Genomic DNA, 22,574 nt, shown 5'->3' with positions numbered 1-22,574 from the left:
GAATGACTTAGGCATCATCTGTACTTTTATCTGTAAGTCATTTTTCTTTTAATGTGATTGCTATACAAAACTTCATTGTTTTCTTTTTCATTCTTCCATTCAAAAAATCTTTTTATGATTCGTTATGCTTCTGGGCACTGAGAGACAGCTGTTGAGTCAGATAAAGATCTTGAGTTCACAGAATTAGTTTTGTAGGAAAAGAGACAATAAGTAAATAAATGCGATCGTTTCATGTGAAAATATGTACTACTAGAAAAATAAAAAAAAGAACAACCAACTAGAGTGGTTCAAGGGTGGTATTCTTAGATTGGGTGGTCTGGAAAGCCTTATCTAGGGTGTAATATGTGAGTAGAGAAATGAGTAAAATGAAGACATGAACCATATTTTTTTATTTTTTTAACTTTTTTTTTTGACGTTTATTTATTTTTGAGACAGAGAGAGACAGAGCATATGAACAGCGGAGGGTCAAAGAAAGAGGGAGACACAGAATCAGAAGCAGGCTCCAGGCTCTACGCTGTCAGCACAGAGCCCGATGGCAGGGCCCGAACCCACAAACTGTGAGATCGTGACCTGAGCCGAAGTCGGACGCTCAACCGACTGAGCCACCAGGCGCCCCAAGACATGAGCCATATTAATAAGAAAAGATATGAGCAGAGCGGAACTGCCATATACCAAGAGTAAGCTTGGTGTGTGGAAGGGAGATTAAGACCAGTGAGATGACAGGCACAAGGGAGGAAAAAGAAAAAGAAGAATGGAAATGAGAGACATAAGCAGCAGCCAGATCAAGCAGAGCAGGGAGAATGGATTTTATTCTAAGAGTGACTGCAAATATGTGGAGTTTTTAACAGAAAATTACATGTAATTTCTCTCTCTTCAGCATTTCCATCTGTACATTCCACTACTATAGTACATGCTTCTATAATACATTTCTTCACTAACGTTATTTATCACTTATTTCCAACATGTCTTTTCTACTAAACTGTTAGCTCCTTAAGAGCAGGGACTGTATTGATTTATCCACCTTCTTGTATGCCCAGTTCATAGTGCAGTGCATAATATATGGCAGTGCTAAGTAAATGATTACTGAATGAACAAATGGGTATTTTATTTGTTCATAAACCTCTACTCCTGGTTGTAACCTTTCTATTGAATTCTGGTCTCATACTTGCAAATGCTACTGGCATTTTCAATTAACTGTCCAATTTTTTTTCCCTCAAGTTCAACTACAAACTCATTATTTCATTCCAACTTCTCCATATTTATTGGTTAATATCAACTTCTTTCTAGTTTCCTCAGTTAGAAATGTTAGAGTACTGGGGCACCTGGGTGGCTCAGTCTGTTTAGGGTCCAACTTCAGCTCAGGTCATGATCTCTCAGCTTGTGGGTTCGACCTTGTTTTGGGCTCTGTGCTGACAGCTCAGAGCCTGGAGCCTGCTTCAGATTCTGTGTCTCTGTCTCTCTCTGCCCCTCCCCTGCTCATGCTCTGTCTCCCTCTCTCTCTGAAAAACAAATAAACACTGAAAAAAATTAGAAATTTTAGAATACTTTGATTCTTCTGATATTGGGAATTTTCTTTACTTCATTGACTCTAGCACTGGTTCAGACTTTCATTATTTAACCTGGAATCATCCAACAGACTTTTATCTGGCTAGGACATTCTGACTTAAATTTCTTCTCTTTTCACATTGACACCACATATCTCTGCAAGATCATTGTCGCTGAAGTGTCATTTTATTCATAAGTTTGTTCATTGTTCTATTTATCAACCATTTTTCACACTAATGTGTGTTTGATATGTGGCATTTTCTTGTATAAATCCTTAATTAGTGCTCACATGAACTATAGGAGATAGTATTTTTATCTCCATTTTATAGGTAAGGAAAATGAGATTTTGGTATGTCAGGCTACCTGCTTAAGGTTACTTTTTTTTTTTTAAAGTTTATTTATTTATTTTGAATGAGAGAGAAGGAGAGAGCACAAGTGTGAAGGGGCAGAAAGAGAGCAAGAGAGAGAGAGAATCCCAAGCAGGCCCATGCTGACAATGATGTGGAGCTCAAACTCACAAACTGTGAGATCATAACCTGAGCCAAAATCAACTGAGCCATCCAGGAACCTCCAGGTTACTATTACACCAATAAGGAAATGGTAGGGCTGAGATTTGAACACAGGTCTATTTAGCTGGGAAAACTAAACTTTAGTTATTGCATTCATGAGTGGTATCTCAAGCTTAAATTCCTGCTTGTCTTTGGAGGTTATCCATGATACAGCCTACCAGTCTTACTGAACTTCTTATGACTGCTGAATTTGCATCCTGTATTTCACATTTAAAATGTTTTTCTAGTTATCTTCTGGGCATTGACCTTTTTACTTCAATTACATTGTAAGCTCCTTAAGATCAGATACAATGTATTACTCTTACGTTTCTGTGAAGGTCTGCTAATGTGTGCACAGGACATATTCTCAGTAAAAAAACTGACAAATCTTTAGCACAGTTCTTGGCACATAGGCATGCTTACTAAATGGTAACAATGATTATTATTTATTATTCCTGAAGAGCTGATACATTAAACTGAAGTTCTAAAAAGATAACTATGGAGAAGCCTGGGTGGCTCAGTCAGTTAAACGTGCGACTCTTGATTTTGGCTCAGGTCATGATCTCACGGTTTGTGGCTTGGAGCCCCATATCGGGCTCTGAGCAGAGCCTGCTAGAGATTCTCTCTGCCCCTCCCCCACTCACACTCTCAAATAAACATTAAAATTTTTTTTGAAAAAGATACCATCGAATTCCGATCTCTGCCTCAATCCTAAGAAATTTTTGCTTACCTTCCTTATGATCTAAACAGTTTTCCATGCTAAGTTTGTTCATTTTAGTCCCATCCTACCCTTTCTATTAAGTGGCATCAACTACAATATAGATCTCACCATAACATCAACAAGCAGCAACATTCCGTCAACTATTACTGCTCTTTTTGAGAGTGCTTTGAAGAAAAACAAGGAATAGTTGGAGTAATTTTTTTCAGATGATTGTTAACGCGCTTGCTATCTATCTATCGATTTAACTTTAATGAAGTTTACTAGAAGTGTCTGTTCCAGACTTCTGGCTCAAGTTTCTTACTTACAGTGACTCGTGCAATCAGGTAACTCCCTTGCCCTACAAGCCCTCCTTCGCATCTCAGCTTGAAGTTGAATTGCCCCAGATGCAATAATTGGAACGTCCAGCCCCCTGACCCCAAGGTGCCCGGGACGCAATAAAACGGAGGGTTTAGGGCCCCGCGGGTCCGCCCCGCCCCCGGTGAGCGCAGTCGCGTCCGGTCACGTCGTACGCTCCCCCGGAAGTGCTGCTGAGTAAACGGCGGGGGCGTGTCTCCAGGCAGCTAGGCGTGCAGTTACCCAGAAACGCGGGAAGTCGGGCCCTGGCGCGGTTACAGACGGGAACCCTGTTGTTCTGTCCTTTTCCCGAGGGACCCGCGAGCCTCTCTGAGGGCCCTGAAGGTGAATCCGACTGGGTCTCCGGCGCGACGCCATGGAAGTGGTGGAGGCCGCTGCCGCTCAGTTGGAAACTCTGAAATTTAATGGCACCAGTTTGGGAGATAGCCAGGGTCAGGCGGTGCTGTCTCCGAGCTGTGTACCTGTCCCAGACCCTCGGCCGCCACCACAGTCGGGTGAGCCGTCCCCGGACACCGGGCAGGCCGCGGAGGCTCAGCCTGCAGAGGAACAGCCGCCTGAACTCGCGCCGCAATCAAGGCCAGAACCTCCACAGGGAGGGAACTGCGTCACCGGCTCGGGCTCCGCAGAGCAGGCGCGGACCCCAGACTCTCTAGAGACCTCGGACTCGGATTCAGACTCGGACAGGTCCGGTGCCTAGGGGTTCCGGATCTCCGGAGGGTGGGGGGAGGCGCGAGGCCAGGGACTGAGAGGGTTCTCGCGTGGGCCCGGGAGGGAGGGAGGAGAGGTAGCTAAGCTTACTGAGCACGTGTTGACAAGTAGCTCGGACCGCCCATTCCTCTCTCTTCTGCAAATCGCGTGGTGAATCCGAGATTAATAATCAGATCCCTCTTTCTTAAATGTGGTCGTCTGAAGGGTCCTATGTATAGATCTTAAAAAAAAAAACCTGAGGATGATGGATTCGATAACCACTCAGTTTGGCGTGTGTCCCTTTACGTTTATGATTTTGAGTTTTGTCGGATCTTCAAACAAACAAACAAACAAACAGGCTTAGAGTGTGTTTTTTTTTGTTTTTTTGAGCCAGATGAGTTAAGGAAGGACCAGTTACAGGATTTCAGACATTTCCCGTTTGGCTCCTGACAATTTTGTTAATTCGTAGAATTCTTGCAGGGAGCACGTGTTCGTGAAATTAGGGAAACGTTGTTATGTAGCATTATTATATGATCTGGATAGATTTTATAAACAGTTTTTTTTTTTTTATAAATATGACACGTGGTGAGAGAGGACTTAAGGTTGTAGGATGTTACTAAACCACACTGAACGTTATCTACACATATTTGAGTGTCATGTGGGATACTGAATAGGTGAATAAAATAGAGAGAGGGACCAAAACTAAAACTAAACACATCAATACATAAATTAGAGGTGGTGAGAATTACAGTGAAGGGACAAGTGAGACATTGAGAAAGTAATAGGAGAGGCCAACCCTGTAGGACCCTGTAGCCATGTTAAAGTTTTCATTCAAAGTGTTAGAGAAGCTTTTGAATTTTAAGCAGAGAAATGGCATTCTCAGGTGAATATTCTAATAAGTTTTGCTCTGTAGAGAAGGAATTGAACTGGAATCAAGAGTGAAAGAAGAGGGGTGCCTGGGTGGCTCAATCGGTTAAGTCTCCCACTCTTGGTTTCAGCTCAGGTCATCATCTCAGGGTTTGTGGGTTCAAGCCCCACATCGGGTTATGTGCTGATAGTTTGGAGTCTGCTTGGGATTCTCTCTCTCTGCCCTTCCTGCACTCGCTCTCTCGCTTTCTCTCTCTCAAAAAAAGAGTGAGAGCAGAGAAGCAAGAGTGGAACAGGGGTTGGTGTGGAAGTAGTTGGAAAGATGTTGCATGAGTCCATGATGTGACCATTGTTGTCTGGGTTAAATATTTTGAAGTTGCCCTAATAGATGGGGCAGTGAGCTAGACAAAGAGACATTGGTGGTGCTGTTTAGTGAAGTGGGGAGTAACCTATCTGGGATGGGGGCTGGAGACAAATAAGAGTGTTTAATTTGAACAGTTAATTTGAGATTTCTTTGACAGCTAATTGTAGATGTCAGGGAAGCATGGGATAGTAAGTTTAGAGTTCAGAGGACAATTCTTGACTAGAGATGTAAAGTTGAACATCAGATTACAAATAGGATTTAGTTTAACTTTTTATTACAGACATTTCAAATTTGTTGAAAGTAGAGAGTAATGTAATGAATGCCCATGTACTCGTCACCACACTTAAACAGTTTCCATTATTTTGCTAATCTTGTTTTATCTTTTTTTTTTAACCTGAGAGTTTTAAAGGAAATCTAAAACAGCATGACACCTTACCTATATGTTCTTTACATTTCTGACAAAGTACTTGTTAAGCAACCACCATGTCATTATCAAATGTAGTAAAATTAACCCTAATTCCTTAATACCACCTAATAGCCAGTCTGTATTCATATTTTGCTAGTTGTCTTTTAATAGTTGGTTTGTTTGAATTAGAATTCAAACAAGATTCTCAAACAGTGCATTTGGATGTTATGTCTGTTTAGTCTCTTTTAAGTGAACGACATTTTTTATTTAATGTTTATTTTTGAGAGAGAGAGAGAGAGAGAGAGAGAGGGAGAACAAGTGGGGGAGGGGCAGAGAGAGACGGAGACAGAATCTGAAGCAGGCTCCAGGCTCTGAGTTTTAGCACAGAGCCCAACGCGGGGCTTGAACTCACTGGGATCATGACCTGAGCTGAAGTTGGACGCTTTACTGACTGAGCCACCCAAGTGCCCCAAGTAAAGGTCATATGTAAAGCCGTGAAGACAGAAGAAGCAACATGAGGGTGGAATACCCCCTTAACATAGTGGATGCCAAAATATGGAGTTTTTTGAGGAAGCCAGTGGGAACCATGTCAAATGTTGCTGAGAAGTTAATTAAGATGACAGAAACATGTCCACTGGACTTGACAACATGGGGAATGTTGGTGATCTTGTCAAGGAGTGGTGGTAATGGAAGCCATTTTGGGGTAAAGACTGAATGGGAAGTAAAGGAGCAGAGACAGCATGTGTTAACAACAACCGTGTCAAGAAACTTTAAGGGGAGAAATCAGGCCATAGCTGGAGGAATTCAACAGAGGTAGTGTAGAGTTTTGATATGCTGATGGGAATGATCAGGGATAGAGGGGAAGATTCCTGATAATAGTAGTAGTGGGAAGGAGTTCACTGGTAACAGAAGGAAAGACCATACTTGCCAGAACTAATGTCTTAATTTCAAGCACTTAATAGCCCATTGTTTTTCAATGAATTATGGAATAGTATGGACTGGCTGTAGTAGGCAGTTTGAAAAAAAAACGCTGTGCTAGACAAAAAAAGAAATAAGTGTACCTTTGGTGGGTAGGGGGTGGCTTCAGAGGAGGTAATATTTGAGTTGAGCCTATAAAGAAGAATGGAATTTTTCTGCCCTGGGGACATTCCAGTCAAATAGCACAAATAATGGCATGAGGTGTGAAAATAAGGGAATTTGGGAAGTTTTATATGCTTCTGTGCTAGAGAAGTGGCAGGAGATGGGATTGTAAAGGTTATCAGGAACCTGATTGCAGAGGGCTCTGAAATACACTAGGAGCATGGCCTGTGTCTTGCACCCAGCATAGATTTATGGAGAAAGTTTTAAAGGTTTTCTCTGTTTAGTGTTTTCTTAATAAAGAAATGGAAAGAATGGTACAAACACACAGCTGTCATCTTGATTTAATACTTATTAACATTTCAGAAGTTAGTTTCAGAGCCATTTTATTTTTTTAAATCTTTATTTATTTTGAGAGAGAGGAGGAGAGAATCCCAAGCAGGCTCTGCACTGTCAGGGCAGAGCCTAACACAGGGCTCCATTTCACCAACCATGAGATCACGACCTGAGCCGAAATCAAGAGATGCTTAACCGACTGAGTCACCCAGGTGCCCCATTAATGAGCCATTTTAAAGTCATTTATAGGTATTATGACACTTTCTCCCTGAGTGTTTCAGCATGCATTTTCTAAGGGGACATTTTCTTACATAATCACAATTACCACACATAACAAAATTAATAATTCCCTAAGATCTGATGTCCAATCATGGATGGTTTTTTTTTTTTTTTTTTATTTTAAGCAAGTGTGAACTAATTAGGGAAGGTCATGAAAGGGTGAAAGTTAACAGCAGTAGAAGGAAGGGTTGACTGTAGTGGAAAGAGACTGCTAGTGTTAACGCCAGTTATACAGTTATTACAGAAAGATAGGTGAGAAATGAGGACCTCCCCCAAATATGGTCATAGTGACAGTGGAAATGGGAGTGAGAAGTGGAGTAGGAGTGAAGTTTGCCATCTGAATGAAGATAGTATTTTATCACTGTGAGATTGCATTAGCTCAAAATGATTCCAACTTTTCTACCTATAGTGACTGGATTGAAGAGTAAGCAATGAAATAAAATAGTAGCTCAAGGAGAGAAGCAGGTTTAATAGGGAGAATGTTTTTTTTTTTTAAACTTGTTGCTAGTATGAAGTAAGTGTAGGTTATTCATACAGAAGTGGCCAGTGTACAGCCAGAGATAAGGGGTGGAGCCTAGAATTTTCAGTATCAAAGCTGATGATTTAGAAGTTATCTATACAGGAGTGATGATTGAAATCATTGGAATGGATGAGGTGATCCATGGGAAGAGGACAAAGAAGAAGAAATGAGGATGGACTTTTAAAAACATAAAATGTACTGAGGGACATAATCAGCAAACAATTTAAACTAAGAGGGTTACTGGTAATTGCTGTGGAAATCAAGGGCTAAGGGAGTTTTTAGAGAGTTGAGTGGTCAGCATGATTGGTAATTTTCAGGAGTTTCCCAAGTTGCATGAAACTGAACATTTTATTGGCAATTAAGTGATCTTCTGGTCATTGAGTAGTAAGAAAGGTCTCTTGTTCAGAGATTTCTTTTGTGAGTGATTTGTCACATGCATAATTACATTAAGACAAATGTATGATGTGTGAGACTATTTTAATAAAAAGGTTTTGGGTTATAGCAGAGGTTTTGCAAATGTTACCAATGGATTAAAGACTACTTTCCAAAAATCATAGTCAATTTCGAGATGCTAGCTTTTGAATTATATCAGCAACAGTAAATACATAGTAAAGTAGATATTTCCTAGTTGAACACTTGTAATTTAGTACTGTTTTACTACTGCTTTACTAAGTTTTCAACTTTTTCTCCCCTACAGTGACACAGATTCAGATAGTTCAAGCTCCTCCTCATCCTCATCGTCTTCCTCATCATCGTCCTCTCGTCTGTCACTTCCTCCACTGCTGTCAGATGGAGAAGATGATTTACAAGTTGAGAAGGAAAATAAGAATTTCCCTCTTAAAACAAAAGATGAGTTACTCCTTAACGTAAGTACTTCTGTTTGTTCTTAAACTTAATTTGCATGTTATAAAAGATGTTACGGTACTAATTCTGGTCTCATTTGGCCTGTATCTGCCTCCATAAATTTGAAGACTTCTCAACCTGTTATTGGGCAGACTTTTGCTATGCCTTGTTTTTTGTTTTGTTTTTGTTTTTTTTTTTTAACATAAAAGCAAGGATTGATCTGGTTGCTAAGGTTTCTAAGGTTGCTTCTAACTCTAAAGTTTGAAAATTGTTCATGCTGGGCATCAACTTTAGTTTGCTACTTTTTTTTAAATTTTCTTAGAAAAGATTTCATATGTGGATTTACAACCTTGGTGATGTGTGCGTGTGTGTGTGTGTGTGTGTGTGTGTGTGTGTGTGTGTGTGTTCACATGTCAGAAAATTTTGTCCAATAGTAATTGAAATCTTTTTTTTTTTTTAAAGTTTATGTATTTATTCCGAGAGAGAGAGTGAGGGGAGAGGCAGAGAGAGGGAGACAGAAAATCCCAGGCAACCTCTGCAATGTCAACTTTAAGCTAGCCGGATGTGGGGCTCAAACTCATGAACCATGGGATCATGACCTGATCTTCAGCCTGAGCTGAAGTCAGGCATTTAACCGACTGAGCCACCCAGGTGCCCCATAATTGAAATCTTTTTATTAATTTATTTATTTTTAAATGTTTATTTACTTTTGAGAGAGCAAGAGTGTGCATGCCCAAGTGAGCAAACACAGGTGGGGGGAGGGGCAGAGAGAGCAGGAGAGAGAGAATCCCAGACAGGCTCCACACTCAGTGCAGAGCCCAATGTGGGGCTCATTCTCACAAACCATGAGATCATAACCTGAGTTGAAATCAAGACTTGGACACTTAACTGACTGAGCCACCAAGGCACCCTTGAAATCTTTTTAATTGATTGCATTTAGAGGAGTAGAAAGTGAAATTAGATGGGTAGAGTTTCTTAGGACCCCTATTTACTTGAGGTTTGGGAACATTTTATTGTTGCAGATGGAGAAAACTTGTTCATTACAGGATGGTATTTATTGGCACCTGATTGGTTTGTAAAGTAGTCTCGTGTGGTTATTTCCTCTTAAACTGTAAACCGTTCCTAGAAGGATGGTGATAGTTTGGTTGAAACCTCATGATCCAATAGAAATATCTCCTCAGAATTTCAGAATATAGGCTATATTGCCCCATGTTTATTCTCTCTATACCCATATGCACTTTACTTATTGCTAATGTTTTTTAAAAATTTAATGATCACTAATTACAGTTATTATGTAATAACTTAAATCAATGAAACATTTTAGTGCAAGGTTTGAAAGCATTTAATTTTTTAATTTTTAGTTTTGAAAACATTTTAAAAGCCTGGAGGTAATTGGGCACCTTTTTATGACCTACCAATATTATTTCTTTTTCTCTACTTGTAGTGAGAAATATCCTATCTTATGCTTTATGTATTGAAAACCGCTTGGATTTTTATGCAGCTTCATCAAACTACAGACATTGATATCCCTTCCTGGCCTTTTTATGCACAGGCTCTCCCAATTTATGACTGTTTTCTGAAAATATTGGGAGACTTCTTTGGTCTTTCTCTTGTATTTTGGTCACCTTTCTAAGTTTTCTCAGATCAACAAATAAAGGACTGCAGTACTCCTGTATATATATCATTTAAAAAATTTTTTTTAATTTACTCATTTTTGAGAGACAGAGACAGAACATGAGTGGGGGAGGGGCAGGCTCACCCTGAAGCAGGCTCCAGGCTCTGAGCTGTCAGCACAGAGCCCAATGTGGGACTCAAACTCACAAACTGCAAGATCATGACCTGAGCTGAAGTTGGACACTTGACCAACTGAGCCACCCAGGTGCCCCTGTATATCATTTTTTAAATTTATCTTACTATACCTGGAATTTTACCTTGTGAATCTCTTGAAATTTAATGCAAAATTTTAGTCTATATGTTTAAGTATTTTTCTTGGTATATTGTGCTCATATTTTCATCAGAAAACCAAAAGGATCCATGTTTACACAGAGGTCAGGAACTACCTTCTGGAAGGCTGAGTTCATATCTCATCTTGTGTAGCTTCCATAGTATCAGGTAGGGTGCTTGATAGATAATGAGTTGTCAGTCAAGAGTAATATATGATTGTAGAATGAGTAAGGGAACTGGCATTTTACATTCATTCATTCTTAAACTATTCTAGCACACCTGTCATATACTAAGTGCTATAAACAAAACCCTCCAGTTTCTGCTCTCATAGTGCTTGGTGGAGAGAGACAGACAGTAAATAAAGCAGAGACAAATATAATTTTGGAAGTGCTATTGAATTGTGAAAGTATGTTTGGTTAGTATCAGAAAATTACAGGTTTGCTGGGAAGGTATGTTAGCTTTTGAAACTTGAACGGTGGGCCAGTCTGTTCCCTTTTGTGCCAGTTCTGAGGGATCTTTGGGAAGGATGGAAGAAGCAATTATAGTCTTTACTTTTCAACTTTGGATTCTTGAGTAGCTTTTCACTTTATTTTATATTTACATGATTAGGAAGTCAATTTATTGGAAATTCCTAATCCTTTAGACTACTGCTACTAGAGTTGAGTGGAGGAACGAGTTCCTTGGTCTGCCATAAATCTTTGACTTAGGGCTGTGAAAGAGTATATATTAGGACTCCTTCAGGACTTCAGCTCTCAAGTTCAGGGAGAAGAATGTCTTGGCCCTGATGAGCAAGGATGGTATGGTTACACATACTGCGTATCTTTAGGACTCTGCCTTTTTCTCTGTTGATCAGTAGGTTTTTCTCCATAGACCTGGCAGTTTGGCCATTGATATTCCTTTATGCGAGTCTTGTGAAGGACTTAATACTGGTTTACCTGGGGCCTGGTACACAGCCCTGAACACATCATTGAGGCTAGTGGAATGTGTCTTCGGATTGCTTGAGCATTAGTCACAGTCACTCCTGTTTATGTGGGAAAGTATGTAGGAGAGTAAGTGCTTTAGAGAAAGTACATGGGCATGTGTGAAGGTGGGAGCATGTACGAGCCAGTTTACAGAAAGGGAGTGTGAATGTGTGTGTATTTTGAGGAGGGTGAGGGTTGTGTGGTTAACACCAAGCCATGCAAACCACAAGGAATGGGTTCTCTGTCATAGGAAAGGGAGGCTTCTATCCATTTCGGAAAAGGATGCTATTTAGTCAGTAATAACAGTTACCGTATTAGAGAATAAAAGGGAAATACTTGGAAGAGGTTATCACACGTGACTTATGTTGGACTCTTGTGGTTGTGAGTAGCAGAGGCTCTCCAATTACCTCGAGAAGGGAGATGTATTGTAAACTTACTTGGGGAGGAAAGCCATTGGGAACTAGGCAGCTATTGAGGATGGTCATGCTGTTTCTTTTATAGGCCTCTTGGATATTCTCCTAGTTCTCTGAGTGTCATTTTATTCTTTCTTTACTTCCTGACTTCTTCTGTTTACCTGTAGATTCATCTTTTTAATTCTAGCTCCCACATAGATTGTGACCTTGGCTCTCTATCTAGTATCTTCTGTCATCTTCCCCTTGACAAACCAGACAGTTAGTGCTATATTTCTTTGCTGACTTTGGGACAGTCCTATTATTTAGCTTATTAGATTTGTTTTTGTGTGTGTGTGATTTTGTTTAAGTAAAAACAAAATAAGTAAAAATAAATAAGTTTATTTATTTATTTTTTTTGAAAATGACAGTCTGCTTTTCTGGGAACTATCCCCTCTTGACAACTAGCTCTAGCCAGTATCAAATGTACCATCTTTTTCAGATCATACTGATATATCCTTTTAGCAGGGATTGTGCATAGAACTGTTTCATCTATGTAGTCTATTTAATTTAATTTCATAATGAAATGCTGAAGAAAATTAATGAGACCTACTATTCATGTTGTCTTTGCTAAAAGGTACACATAAGTTAAAATCGACCAAGCAGTTCTATCCATTAGAGAGTTTCTGCTGGATGTTAGAGATCTCTAGAACATAGACATGCCCAATTTATCCCAGTTTTCCCCGTCTTACCTCTTTATAACATGTCTCATATTCTAGGCTGTTTCTACTGCCATTGAGGCATGCTGAGCATCATTTTTACCTTCAGTTAGTCTGTCAGGCAGGAATGTTGCCTCCCTGGATCTAGCTTTTTAAATCTTTTCTGTTGTTGGAAAGTTAGGTCCTGGTGATCTAACTACTAACTATTGCAGGTCTTTAATTGTAAGTATATGGGAGATAGTGAAGTAACCTCAAGATTGTTCTTTTAGAATTAACCTTAGAGTGTTGCAGTAATCCCTTTGGATCACAAGATATGGTTATAACTTGATTTAAAAAAAGGAGGGGTGAAGAGAAGAAAAAAAAGAGGGAATGGTTAGCCATACCATAGAGGCATTGAAAAGGAGGGTAATCTTAGATGGCTCTATTTATAATGTCACAATTATGTAATATATGCTGTTAAATTTAGCCAAGTGGAATTATTCTTTTATCATATATTCCTCTTTAATGCTGAGAAGGTGTATATTTAACCTCCACAGTAAATGTAAAGCAGCGTAGATATTACAGCTTTGAAACTACATTAGACCACATTGAGTTTATTCAGTGTTTCAGTGAATTGGAAAATTAGGTCCTTTTTGAAAAACTTTCTCAGCAGTTTATGCCCTGAACTGTTTATTCAAATAAATCAGATGTAATTAAAAATTTAGAGTTGTAAAAACGTTTTAAGGGATTGTGACATTTCAAAATCTTAATCAGAAATTAATTTTATACATTAATGCCTATTATTTTCTCTTCTGAAAACCTGAAGGGTTTTACTTAACATTCAAAAGTTATGGTTACAGTGCTTATGGGGATAAAAAATAGATAATGCTGTAGTAGGCATAATAGTATGTATTTATACACATAATATAACATGACCAAGAAAAAACTTTAATGCTTTAGGCAATTTTTGATACCTTCATAATTTAGAGACTGCCTATGTTATATTGTAAAACAAATGCATTTTGTGGTTAGGTTGAGTACACTATATTTTCTTTCTGATTTTGGCAGTGCAGATGCATATCCTAAAACATCCTAACATACGGGTATGGAGACTATCTGGACCACCTCAAGTGGTCAGAAGTTACTTACATCCGATTATTTCATGCCTGTTGATCTCCCACCATCTATGAAACTGTATTGCACCTTGGTCTTCACTTAAAAATCATAGACAGAATATGTTGTTTTTGAGGCCTACCTTGCTTTATAAGTTTTGCCTTAAATGAAGGCTTCTTTCAACTTTAGCTTTTTATGACTCTAGGTACATTTGAAATTACTGCATTCATTGTATCATAGAATACTGATGACACTTCTAACATTCTTTTTGGAATGTTTGATATTTAAGAAATGGCTTATGTACTTAAGAGGAGATATTTTTAAATTAATATGTGGTACTCTTTAAAAATAGTGCTCAGATTTTTTTTAAAAATTAAAATTTCATGCTTCGTTATACAAAATTATTTTAGTAAAGCTTATAGCAAGTAGAAATGATCCCTTAAACTTCAAATAAATAGTGTTTTATCCATTAGAGTAACCATATATGTTCTGTGAATATACCATATGGTTATTATTACACAGAAACATTCCATTTGTTACGTTCTCCAATTCCTCAGTAGATTTTAATAAGTAAGTTCTGATTGCTTTAGAGGATAAAGACAAATGTCTGTTAAAGGGGAATCTAGTTAGAGAGTGACACCAGAAAGTTAATGATTGGATGCCTGATGAATGCTACTAGCCTTAAAAAGCTGTGGGATTTTCTGTAAGAGCAGATAACTTGCACTCCAGGGGTCAAGGAAGTCATCCTGACTTGATCTTAAATTACAAGGTAAGATAGGTATGGAAAGGTGACAGGTGAAGAGAATATGAACTTTCCCACTGAATAGATCCAGGGTGTTGCTTGGCAGTTGTATTCCCAGTGTTGGTTACTAGTAGGGGCTCAGAGAGTGTTTCTTCATTCATTCATTCATTCATTCATTCATTCATCATCCATACAGCTAATGTCGTCAGTTCTAAAATGGGCACTTTTTCATTTGTTAACATTTTAAAATTTGGGACTAATAATTGATGACATTTAAAAATTTTTTGGACAGTGCTTTATCTTTGTGATATATAAAGTCAGTGTCTTATTTGATGAAATACGGACTCCTCAGTTAACAAAAGAATGCTTAGAGTTATATTTATTGCTAAAGATTTTTTCGTATTGAGATCTTACTTTAATGTTTGTGTGAGTGAACTTTTGGAGATACTAGGAACTTTGTTTCTGACAGTAATTTTAGAGAAAAACAGGATAAGAACATTGTATTTATTTAAAAAGAAAAATATAAAGACACTGCAAGGAAGTGTTGACTCATTTTTTAGGTGAAAATATTTAATGGGCTAGTCTCAATCTTAAATTTAGTGTCATGTACAATAGAGTAATTCATGATGGCAATTAATGTGTACTGGTGAGAGATAGCTAAAGAAAAAGCTGAGTCCCATGGAACATTGTAAAAGTACTTTTTGTAAAGTTGATGAATTAGACTACTACTAAATGTTATATGTGGTCATAGTTACCACACAGTGTACAGACCTAATCCATTCTTTTTTCCAATATGTTTTACCAGCTATAGGGAAAAAAAAAAATTCCATTCATGGCTCTCAGTACTCCAGGGATTGGATCCTACTTTCCAACCATATCTGAAAAGTGAAGGCTCACCTAATAGCATCAGGTAATTGGCTGCCACATGCATGTCCTGTATTCTTGAGTAATCTGAGGAAAGTGGCCAGATAATTTTATTCCACTTTCCTCACTTTTAAAAATTCTCCCCAGTCTGCACCAGAAAGGATTAGTTGCCATTTGGAATGTTTGATTCCTTTTCTATTACCCTCTGCTGCCCTTTTTGTAGATTTGTGAATGAAAATCCAAATCAGGGTTCTTTAGATAATTTTGCCTCAGAAAATCATAAATTACTGATCTCTCTTTTTTTTTCTTTTACTAATTTTTTTTCTTGCCCCATAAGTCTTAAAGAAATAGAGAATTCAAGATCATTGTAACGTACAAATGTCATCTTCTCAGAGGGCCATATTTGACCCATTAGCTCCTTCCAATTTTGCGATGGAAGTCTTTGACTAGTGTATCTACAGTTTAATAGGATGGATTTTTAATGTTCTATGGTGCTCATTTGAATATTGTGCTTAATTGAACAACCTTGTAGGCCATACAGATGTTCAAGAATCAGAATACAGTAAGCTTGTAACATGAACAATAATTGCTCTTTCACGGATATTTCAGAAGTGTAGTTAGGGCCATGTATTTCTTTAATGCTGTGGTTATGGGTATCTATTATCCAGAATTACAGTAATTGTGTTTGAGGCTGGTATATAATTTCTATCTTACTGTGCTGTCTTTTTGATTACATGCAGTTAAACATTTTTTAAATTGCATTATTAGCCATTTGTGTGAAATATTCAGAACTTTTGCTCACTTTTCTCACTATTTAGAATAAGAAAACCAGGACGCCTGGGTGGCTCAGTTGGTTAAAAGTTTGGCTCTTGATTTTGGCTCAGGTCATGATCTCACAGTTCATGAATTTGAGCCACCATGTCAAGCTCCATACTGACAGCGTGGAGCCTGCCTTAGGGTTCTCTCTTCCTCTCTCAGCCCCTCTCTGTCTCTCTCTCTTTCTCTCTCTCTATCTCTCAAATAAATAAATACAATAAATAAAACTTAAAAAAAAAATCATCTTTAGAATAAGAAAACTGGTTCCCAGAAAGTGATTTGCCTGAGGGTAGTATTTAAGTAGGGGGAAGCAGATTCAGAACTAGTAACAGATGTGATTCCAGTCTGCTGTATTTTAGTGTTTGTGTAGAAATGCATATGTAGCAATATTAGAATTTGATCATTTGAACTTTGGTTATTTGGTTTCTGAATAATGTAGCATATTTTGTCTTGGTGATAGATGATTGTATCATAATGTAATAAGCTTTCTTAAATTGTATTTGCTTGGACCATCATATTGTCTTTTAATAAAGACTTTGACTTGGAACTGTAGATTGTGTAGGAAATAAGTGGTTGAATTTCTTAGTATGTTGAATTCCCGTCATTCATTTGCCAAATGCTGGTATGTGACTAGGGATTTTTATTTCCATGTGGCCTTTTCTTCTGCTGATGATGTGAATGAAGTATTTTTCTTCCTTTTCTTGCCTATTCTTTGTTATTACAAATACAGGTTTTGAATAAGTATGTCCAGAACTATTTTTACTCTTCTTTGATTTTGAGTCAGTAAACATAACACTCACTGTATTTAAACAGTAGGATAGATATTTATCTCTGGTTGCAGATACTGTACATCCAAGACAGGTTTTAGTTTCTTTTTAATTTTGGGAAGTAAAAGTCATAAAAATAGAGATTGATCACAAATCTTCATTTCCCAGGTAGAGTATTCAGATTATCATTAAGGCTTAACAGTAATATGGTGTATGCTGTTGTAATGTGGCCTTAAAATTATATCTGTATTGATGGCCGAAAATAGATGGGTACTATTATTACCTGGGTGTATGTTTTGTAGTGGAGGGCTTTTTGGATGTCTGAGAACATAAAGCAGTGCTGTTCAGTAGACCTGTCTGCAATGGGGGAAATGTTCTATATCTGTGTTGTGTTAATACTGTAGCTGTTGAGCATTTGAAATGTGGCTAGTCCAACTAAAGACTGCATTTTAAATTTTATTCAGTTTTAGTTAAATTTAAATAGCCAAATGTAGTTAGTGTCTGGTGTTGTATAAGCAGAATAAAAGAAGCCTTTTTACCTACTTATCCATCTTTCCATGAGGGTTGTAGGTTAATCCAGGCTCATACTTTAATCTTCCTTACCTGCAGTATATAGCCTTTTTGTCTTTTATTTTCAGTACACTTGATTTTTGCTTATGTGATGGAGAAGGTCTTTCTATCTCAGATTTCCCTCATCACCTCTACCTTCAGCTTTTTAGTTTATCAGTATGACTTTTACTTTTAATTCTTTATATCCTATGTGTACTGTCAAGAGCAGTAGTGTCCTTCAATATGTGTTCTGGCTATTTTTTCCCCCTTATTGGAGTGTGTCTGTGTTTTTCCTCTTTTTTTGTGACAAATGTATCCTTTCCCCACTCATGGAAAACAAAATGATTGATTTTTATTTCTTTAAAGGAGATTATGTGACTGAGCAGATTTATTCGTTACCTTACCAGGAACAGCTGCCGAACAGCGACTGTGTTATCGGGCAGCCAGGTGTTAATCTAATAATTGTAATGATGTTTGCTGCTGCAAACCTGAGGTATCTATGCATCAGTCCTGGGCAACGAAGCTCCCTTAGAAGCCTGTGTTTCTTACTTTCATTCCTTGAGGATTCTCTTTTGATTCCTGGGAATTACATTTTCATTATTTGATTTTGCCGATTGAAAAAGACTGTGACCTCTTCTGAGAGTTTTGTTTAACTTAGACTGATGAGGTAAGTCATTTCATTTAAGAAATATGTAGTAAGCACCTACTATGTGCTAGCCACTGTTCGGGGTGCCACAGCAATCAGCAAGGCTGACCAAGTCCTGCTTGTTGTTGTATTTATTGTCTAGTTAAGGGAGTGGACTTCAAGCAAGTAATAAACACATGGGATGTTAGACAGTAAAGTGTTCTACAAAAAAGAAAATTAGCAGGGTGATTTAATAAAGAGTAACTAGGCTTGGTGTGGTGGTATTTCAGATTTCATAGTTAGGGAAGAGAAAGTAAATTTGACATCCAAACATCAAGACAAGATCTCCTACTGCCCAGTCTGACATAGCAATCCAAGGAACTTTCCTCTTGAAACTTCTGAAGTTCTGTCTCTTTGAACCTGACAGAAATCTTTATGGAAAGCATATGTGTTTAAAAAGGACAAATACAATATCTCTTCTTCTCTGATCCAGTCCCCAAGATGTTGTCATGTTCAAAGCAAATATACTGCTTTACTTCACTGGACTTTCAAAGGTAAACGCCCAAACATATAAAGCTTTTAATCTGGAATTGTACTAGGCTGATTTCACTTATTTCTTATAAATTTTATGCACAATATTTAGTTTGTTATATACTTCTTGTGTTCTGCAGAGTATTTGTGAGAGAGATTTCATATATCACTTAAATACGTCTTTTACTATTAAAAGGCAATTTAATGCCTTCATTGACCTTTTTTAGGAATGCTTAGAAAACATTCCTATGTTACAAGATACTGGGATAACTGAACTAGAACTAGAGGTATGGTGGTGATCACAGATAACAGTATTTCTGGGTTTTTTTTTTTCCCTGAGTTTGGTTCTGTATGGGACTGGAGATCCTCCTCATTTGTAGGCAGTTTTGTTCTGTTAATACATAGCTCGGAAACAGGATAACAGGAATTAAGGAAGCTTCTCAGACTCTGCTTTTGACCACAGTTGTGAGTTCCTGCCCCACTACAAATATTCTGGCTTTGTATATCTTCCCCTGTCATCCTCATTGCTAGATGTGTCTCATAAACATCCTTAGAGAACATCAGGATTTCATCAGATGTTGAAGCTGACCTGCTGAACTTATAGTAAATTATGTTATAATGATCTCAAATGATGATGAAAAGGCATTAGATAAAGTTCAACAGTCTGATCTAAAAAAAAAAAAAAATCCACACACAAATAGAAACACAAATAGGAATAGATGGTCACTTTCTTAACCTTTTTAAAAAGAAATTTCAGTCAAGACACATCATTACGCTTAACATTAAAACATTCCTAATAAAAACTCATTCATCATGCCCTCTATCATTACAGTTGCTTGACACTTGATATTCTGGAAATAGCAACCAATATTATTTGAAAAGTTAAAAACATGATGTAATGATGTTGAAAAGGAGAGGGATTTAATATGGTAATATAGTGAATACACAAGAAAGTGATTGGACATAAATTTCAGCATGATGCTTTTTTGTGTTCAAATAATACCCGATAAAGAAAGATACATTTATAATAGCAAAGATACTAAATAACTAGGAATTTATAATATCAAATAAGGTAGAAGATCGCTTTAAATAAACCTAAGGACTATTTATGACTTAAAAAGACAACTCTAAACGTGATTTTAATCACTACTAACAAGACTCATATATGACAAAATGGTTTTAAAGTTTGTGTAGTGAAATAAACCTGAGAATAGTTAGGAAAATTTCCAAGGGGAAAAATATGGATGAAGTGAATAGAAGAACTTGCCTTATTCCCAAATATTAAAACATGTAACGAAAGGCACAGTTGTTAAAATAGTTTAGGACTGACACTGAAATAAATCAGTGGAACTGAGTGGAGATTTCAGTAAAAAACCCAAATATATAAGTACATTTAGTACATGTTAAAATTTATTCTTCAAATCAGTAGAGGAAAGGATGGATTGTTCTATAACACATGGGAATAATTGGCCAGTAATATGGATAAAGATAAAGCCAATCTTTGCTTTGCTTTTATACAGAAGTAAAATTATAAATGGACCAAATTGAAATATTAAAAATGAGATTAGAAGCAATGAAAATATCATTGAATTTAAAAAGCGATTTTGGTATAGGGAAGGTCTTTCTTTTTGTGACACAAGTGTCAAAAGCCAAAGAAAGAAAAGCTTGATATATTTAACTACATAAAAATTAAAATGCTGAAGTTTGTTAAGCAACTTAAATGCATTCTGGGAGGTAAGGAAGTGGAAATTTTCTTCATATTTGATAAAGGGCAAATGTTCTTTAATACAAAGCTCTTATAAATTTATAAAAAGATAAATTTTAAAGAAAAATGTATAAGATATACAAACAATTCATAAACAGAGAGCCAGGAAACACATAAAGATGCATAGTCTTCCTGATTAATGAAGAAATTCAAATTAAAGCAAGATGTATTTTATATTGTAGACCTCTCAGACTGGCCAAGGTTTCAGGGTTGTTTCTCAGTGATTACAAGAATCTGGGAAAATCTCTCATCATTTGTGGAATTGTTAATTGATGAACCTTTTTGACCCCCCCCCCCCCAGACAGAAATGTAGTGCAAATGGGGGGAGGGACAGAGAGACAGGGAGACACAGAATCTGAAGCAGGCTCCTGGCTCTGAGCTCTCAGCCCAGAGCTGGACCCCATTGCAGGGCTCGCACCCACGAACTGTGAGATCATGACTTGAGCCAAAGTTGGACGCTTAACTGACTGAGCCACCCAGCTGCCTCTGACAAAACCTTTTTGGAAAGAAATTTGACAGTATCAGTAAAAAATGAAAAGTGTTTATACCTTTGGATCTAGCAGTTCTACTTACAGGAATTTATAACAGGAGTTATGCAAAGATATATGTGAAAGTTCATTGTATCATTAGGTATGATAAAAATTAAAAAGTGGCAAATATATCAGGTGACTGGTATTAAATTATAGTCCGTCTATACAGTGATATACTGTAAGAATGTTTAAAAAATTAGGTGTTTGTTTTGTTGTAGAAAGATGTACAAAATGATAGGTAAAAAGGATAGCTTGCATAATTGGATATTTTAAGTAAAATATTTTAAAGTTAGAAATGTAGAGTTTATATCTGCATAGTAAGTGTATTTAATATCTGCATAGTAAGTGTATTTAAAAGACTGTTAACAGCCATCTTTGGAGAGGAATTGGGAGGTTGAAGGTAATAAGGTTGGGGAATTTTTGCTTTTTGCTTTGAATCCTTCTGTACTGTTTTTTTCCTTTTTTTAAAAAAGGGAACATATATTTTATATTTTAAAGTTAAAGGAAATCAAAACAGTATCAGAATATAGATCGATACCAAAATATAATGACTGTATATTGCATAGATTTTTATTCCTCTTCATAGAAAATGAAAAACAAGGAGCTTTTCATTTTGTGGCCAAATAGCATTTATTTATTTGAGAATAACATTGATTTTTGTGTCCTAAGTGTTAATGGCATGTGGTCTACCTCAGTTCAGAAGTTTTTCCAAAAGCTCTAACAGCGCTTTCTCTTTTGGAGACTTCTTATTCTTTGTTCTGCCTCCATGATCCTGAGTTTATTTAAGCAGTGGGCTTTATCACAATCCAAAAGTGATGAAAATTTTTGTATTAGATTTAACTATAGTTTGGTTAGTCAGTGGGGCAGATTTCAGATTTCATCACTATACTTCTGTATTAGTGTGGTGCCTGGGTGACCTAGTCAGTTAAGTGTCTGACTCTTGATTTTAAGGCTCAGGTCATGATCTCACAGTTTGTGAGCTCGAGCCCTGTGTTGGGCTCTGCACTGACAACGTGGAGCCTGCTTGGGATTCTCTCTCCTTCTTTCTGCCCCCCCCCCAAAAATAAGTAAGTAAACTTAAAAAAAATAAATTTACACTTTTGCATTAGAAAATGCCATTTGCTATTTTTAAGAGGTGCCACTCCTAGAAGCAGAAATCAGTGTGATTTGTCCTCTTAAATATCAGTAAAGCCTTCTTGTCTGCAGTCTCCCAGTGTTACAATTCTCCATTCTTGTATTTAACTGGGTGTGGGATTTCTTTACCTAAGAACTTCTTAAACAGGTCTGTTCTTTGTCACGTGTTCTGTATCATTTCTACCAATTGTACTTCCTTCTCTATTCTAATGTACACATGGACCACTTTCAAACCATGGTCTTGACAAGAAAAGACTTTCCATGTTTAATATGCAAAAATGAACAGTGGCTGTCCTCTCCCTAAAAGAACTCAGAAAAATTCTAACATAAGACAGTCATTTCCTCTACTACCATCTAGACTAACCTTGCAGAGATTAAGTCTTAAGCATTGAGTTGGTTGAGACTTTTAGTGTGGTTTTTCGTTAAGTAATTCTTGATCAGAAAATAGAAGCAAGTTATACACTTCAACTCTGGTTATATGATTTGTTAAAAACCTTGTTTGATCCCTGAAGAGGAAAATGATTACCCAAGATACATTCATCTGCAGTATACTGTATTGTTTAGGTTTTCCCATCTTTTCTGACATTTCTTCAGAAGT

General features: G+C 37.2%; 1 protein-coding gene across 1 annotated transcript in view; it reads left to right on the top strand.

Moving 5' to 3' along the window:
• The first annotated feature begins 3,392 nt into the window (after window positions 1-3,392).
• The window catches only part of NAF1 (nuclear assembly factor 1 ribonucleoprotein), a 42,896-nt gene continuing 23,714 nt past the window's right edge, over window positions 3,393-22,574 (top strand). The window contains exons 1-2 of the mRNA XM_047091922.1: window positions 3,393-3,852; window positions 8,402-8,570. Coding sequence (XP_046947878.1) covers window positions 3,524-3,852; window positions 8,402-8,570 — 498 coding nt within the window. The 5' untranslated portion in view covers window positions 3,393-3,523. The remainder of the gene's footprint in view (window positions 3,853-8,401; window positions 8,571-22,574) is intronic.

The sequence above is a fragment of the Lynx rufus genome, unplaced genomic scaffold (assembly GCF_022079265.1).
Source record: "Lynx rufus isolate CCGP_SWC_20201006 ecotype Redwood Valley unplaced genomic scaffold, mLynRuf1.p SCAF_3, whole genome shotgun sequence".
NCBI classification, from domain to species: domain Eukaryota; kingdom Metazoa; phylum Chordata; class Mammalia; order Carnivora; family Felidae; genus Lynx; species Lynx rufus.
The sequence above is the reverse complement of the archived record's forward strand: the minus strand, read 5'-3'. Positions and strand labels throughout refer to the sequence as shown.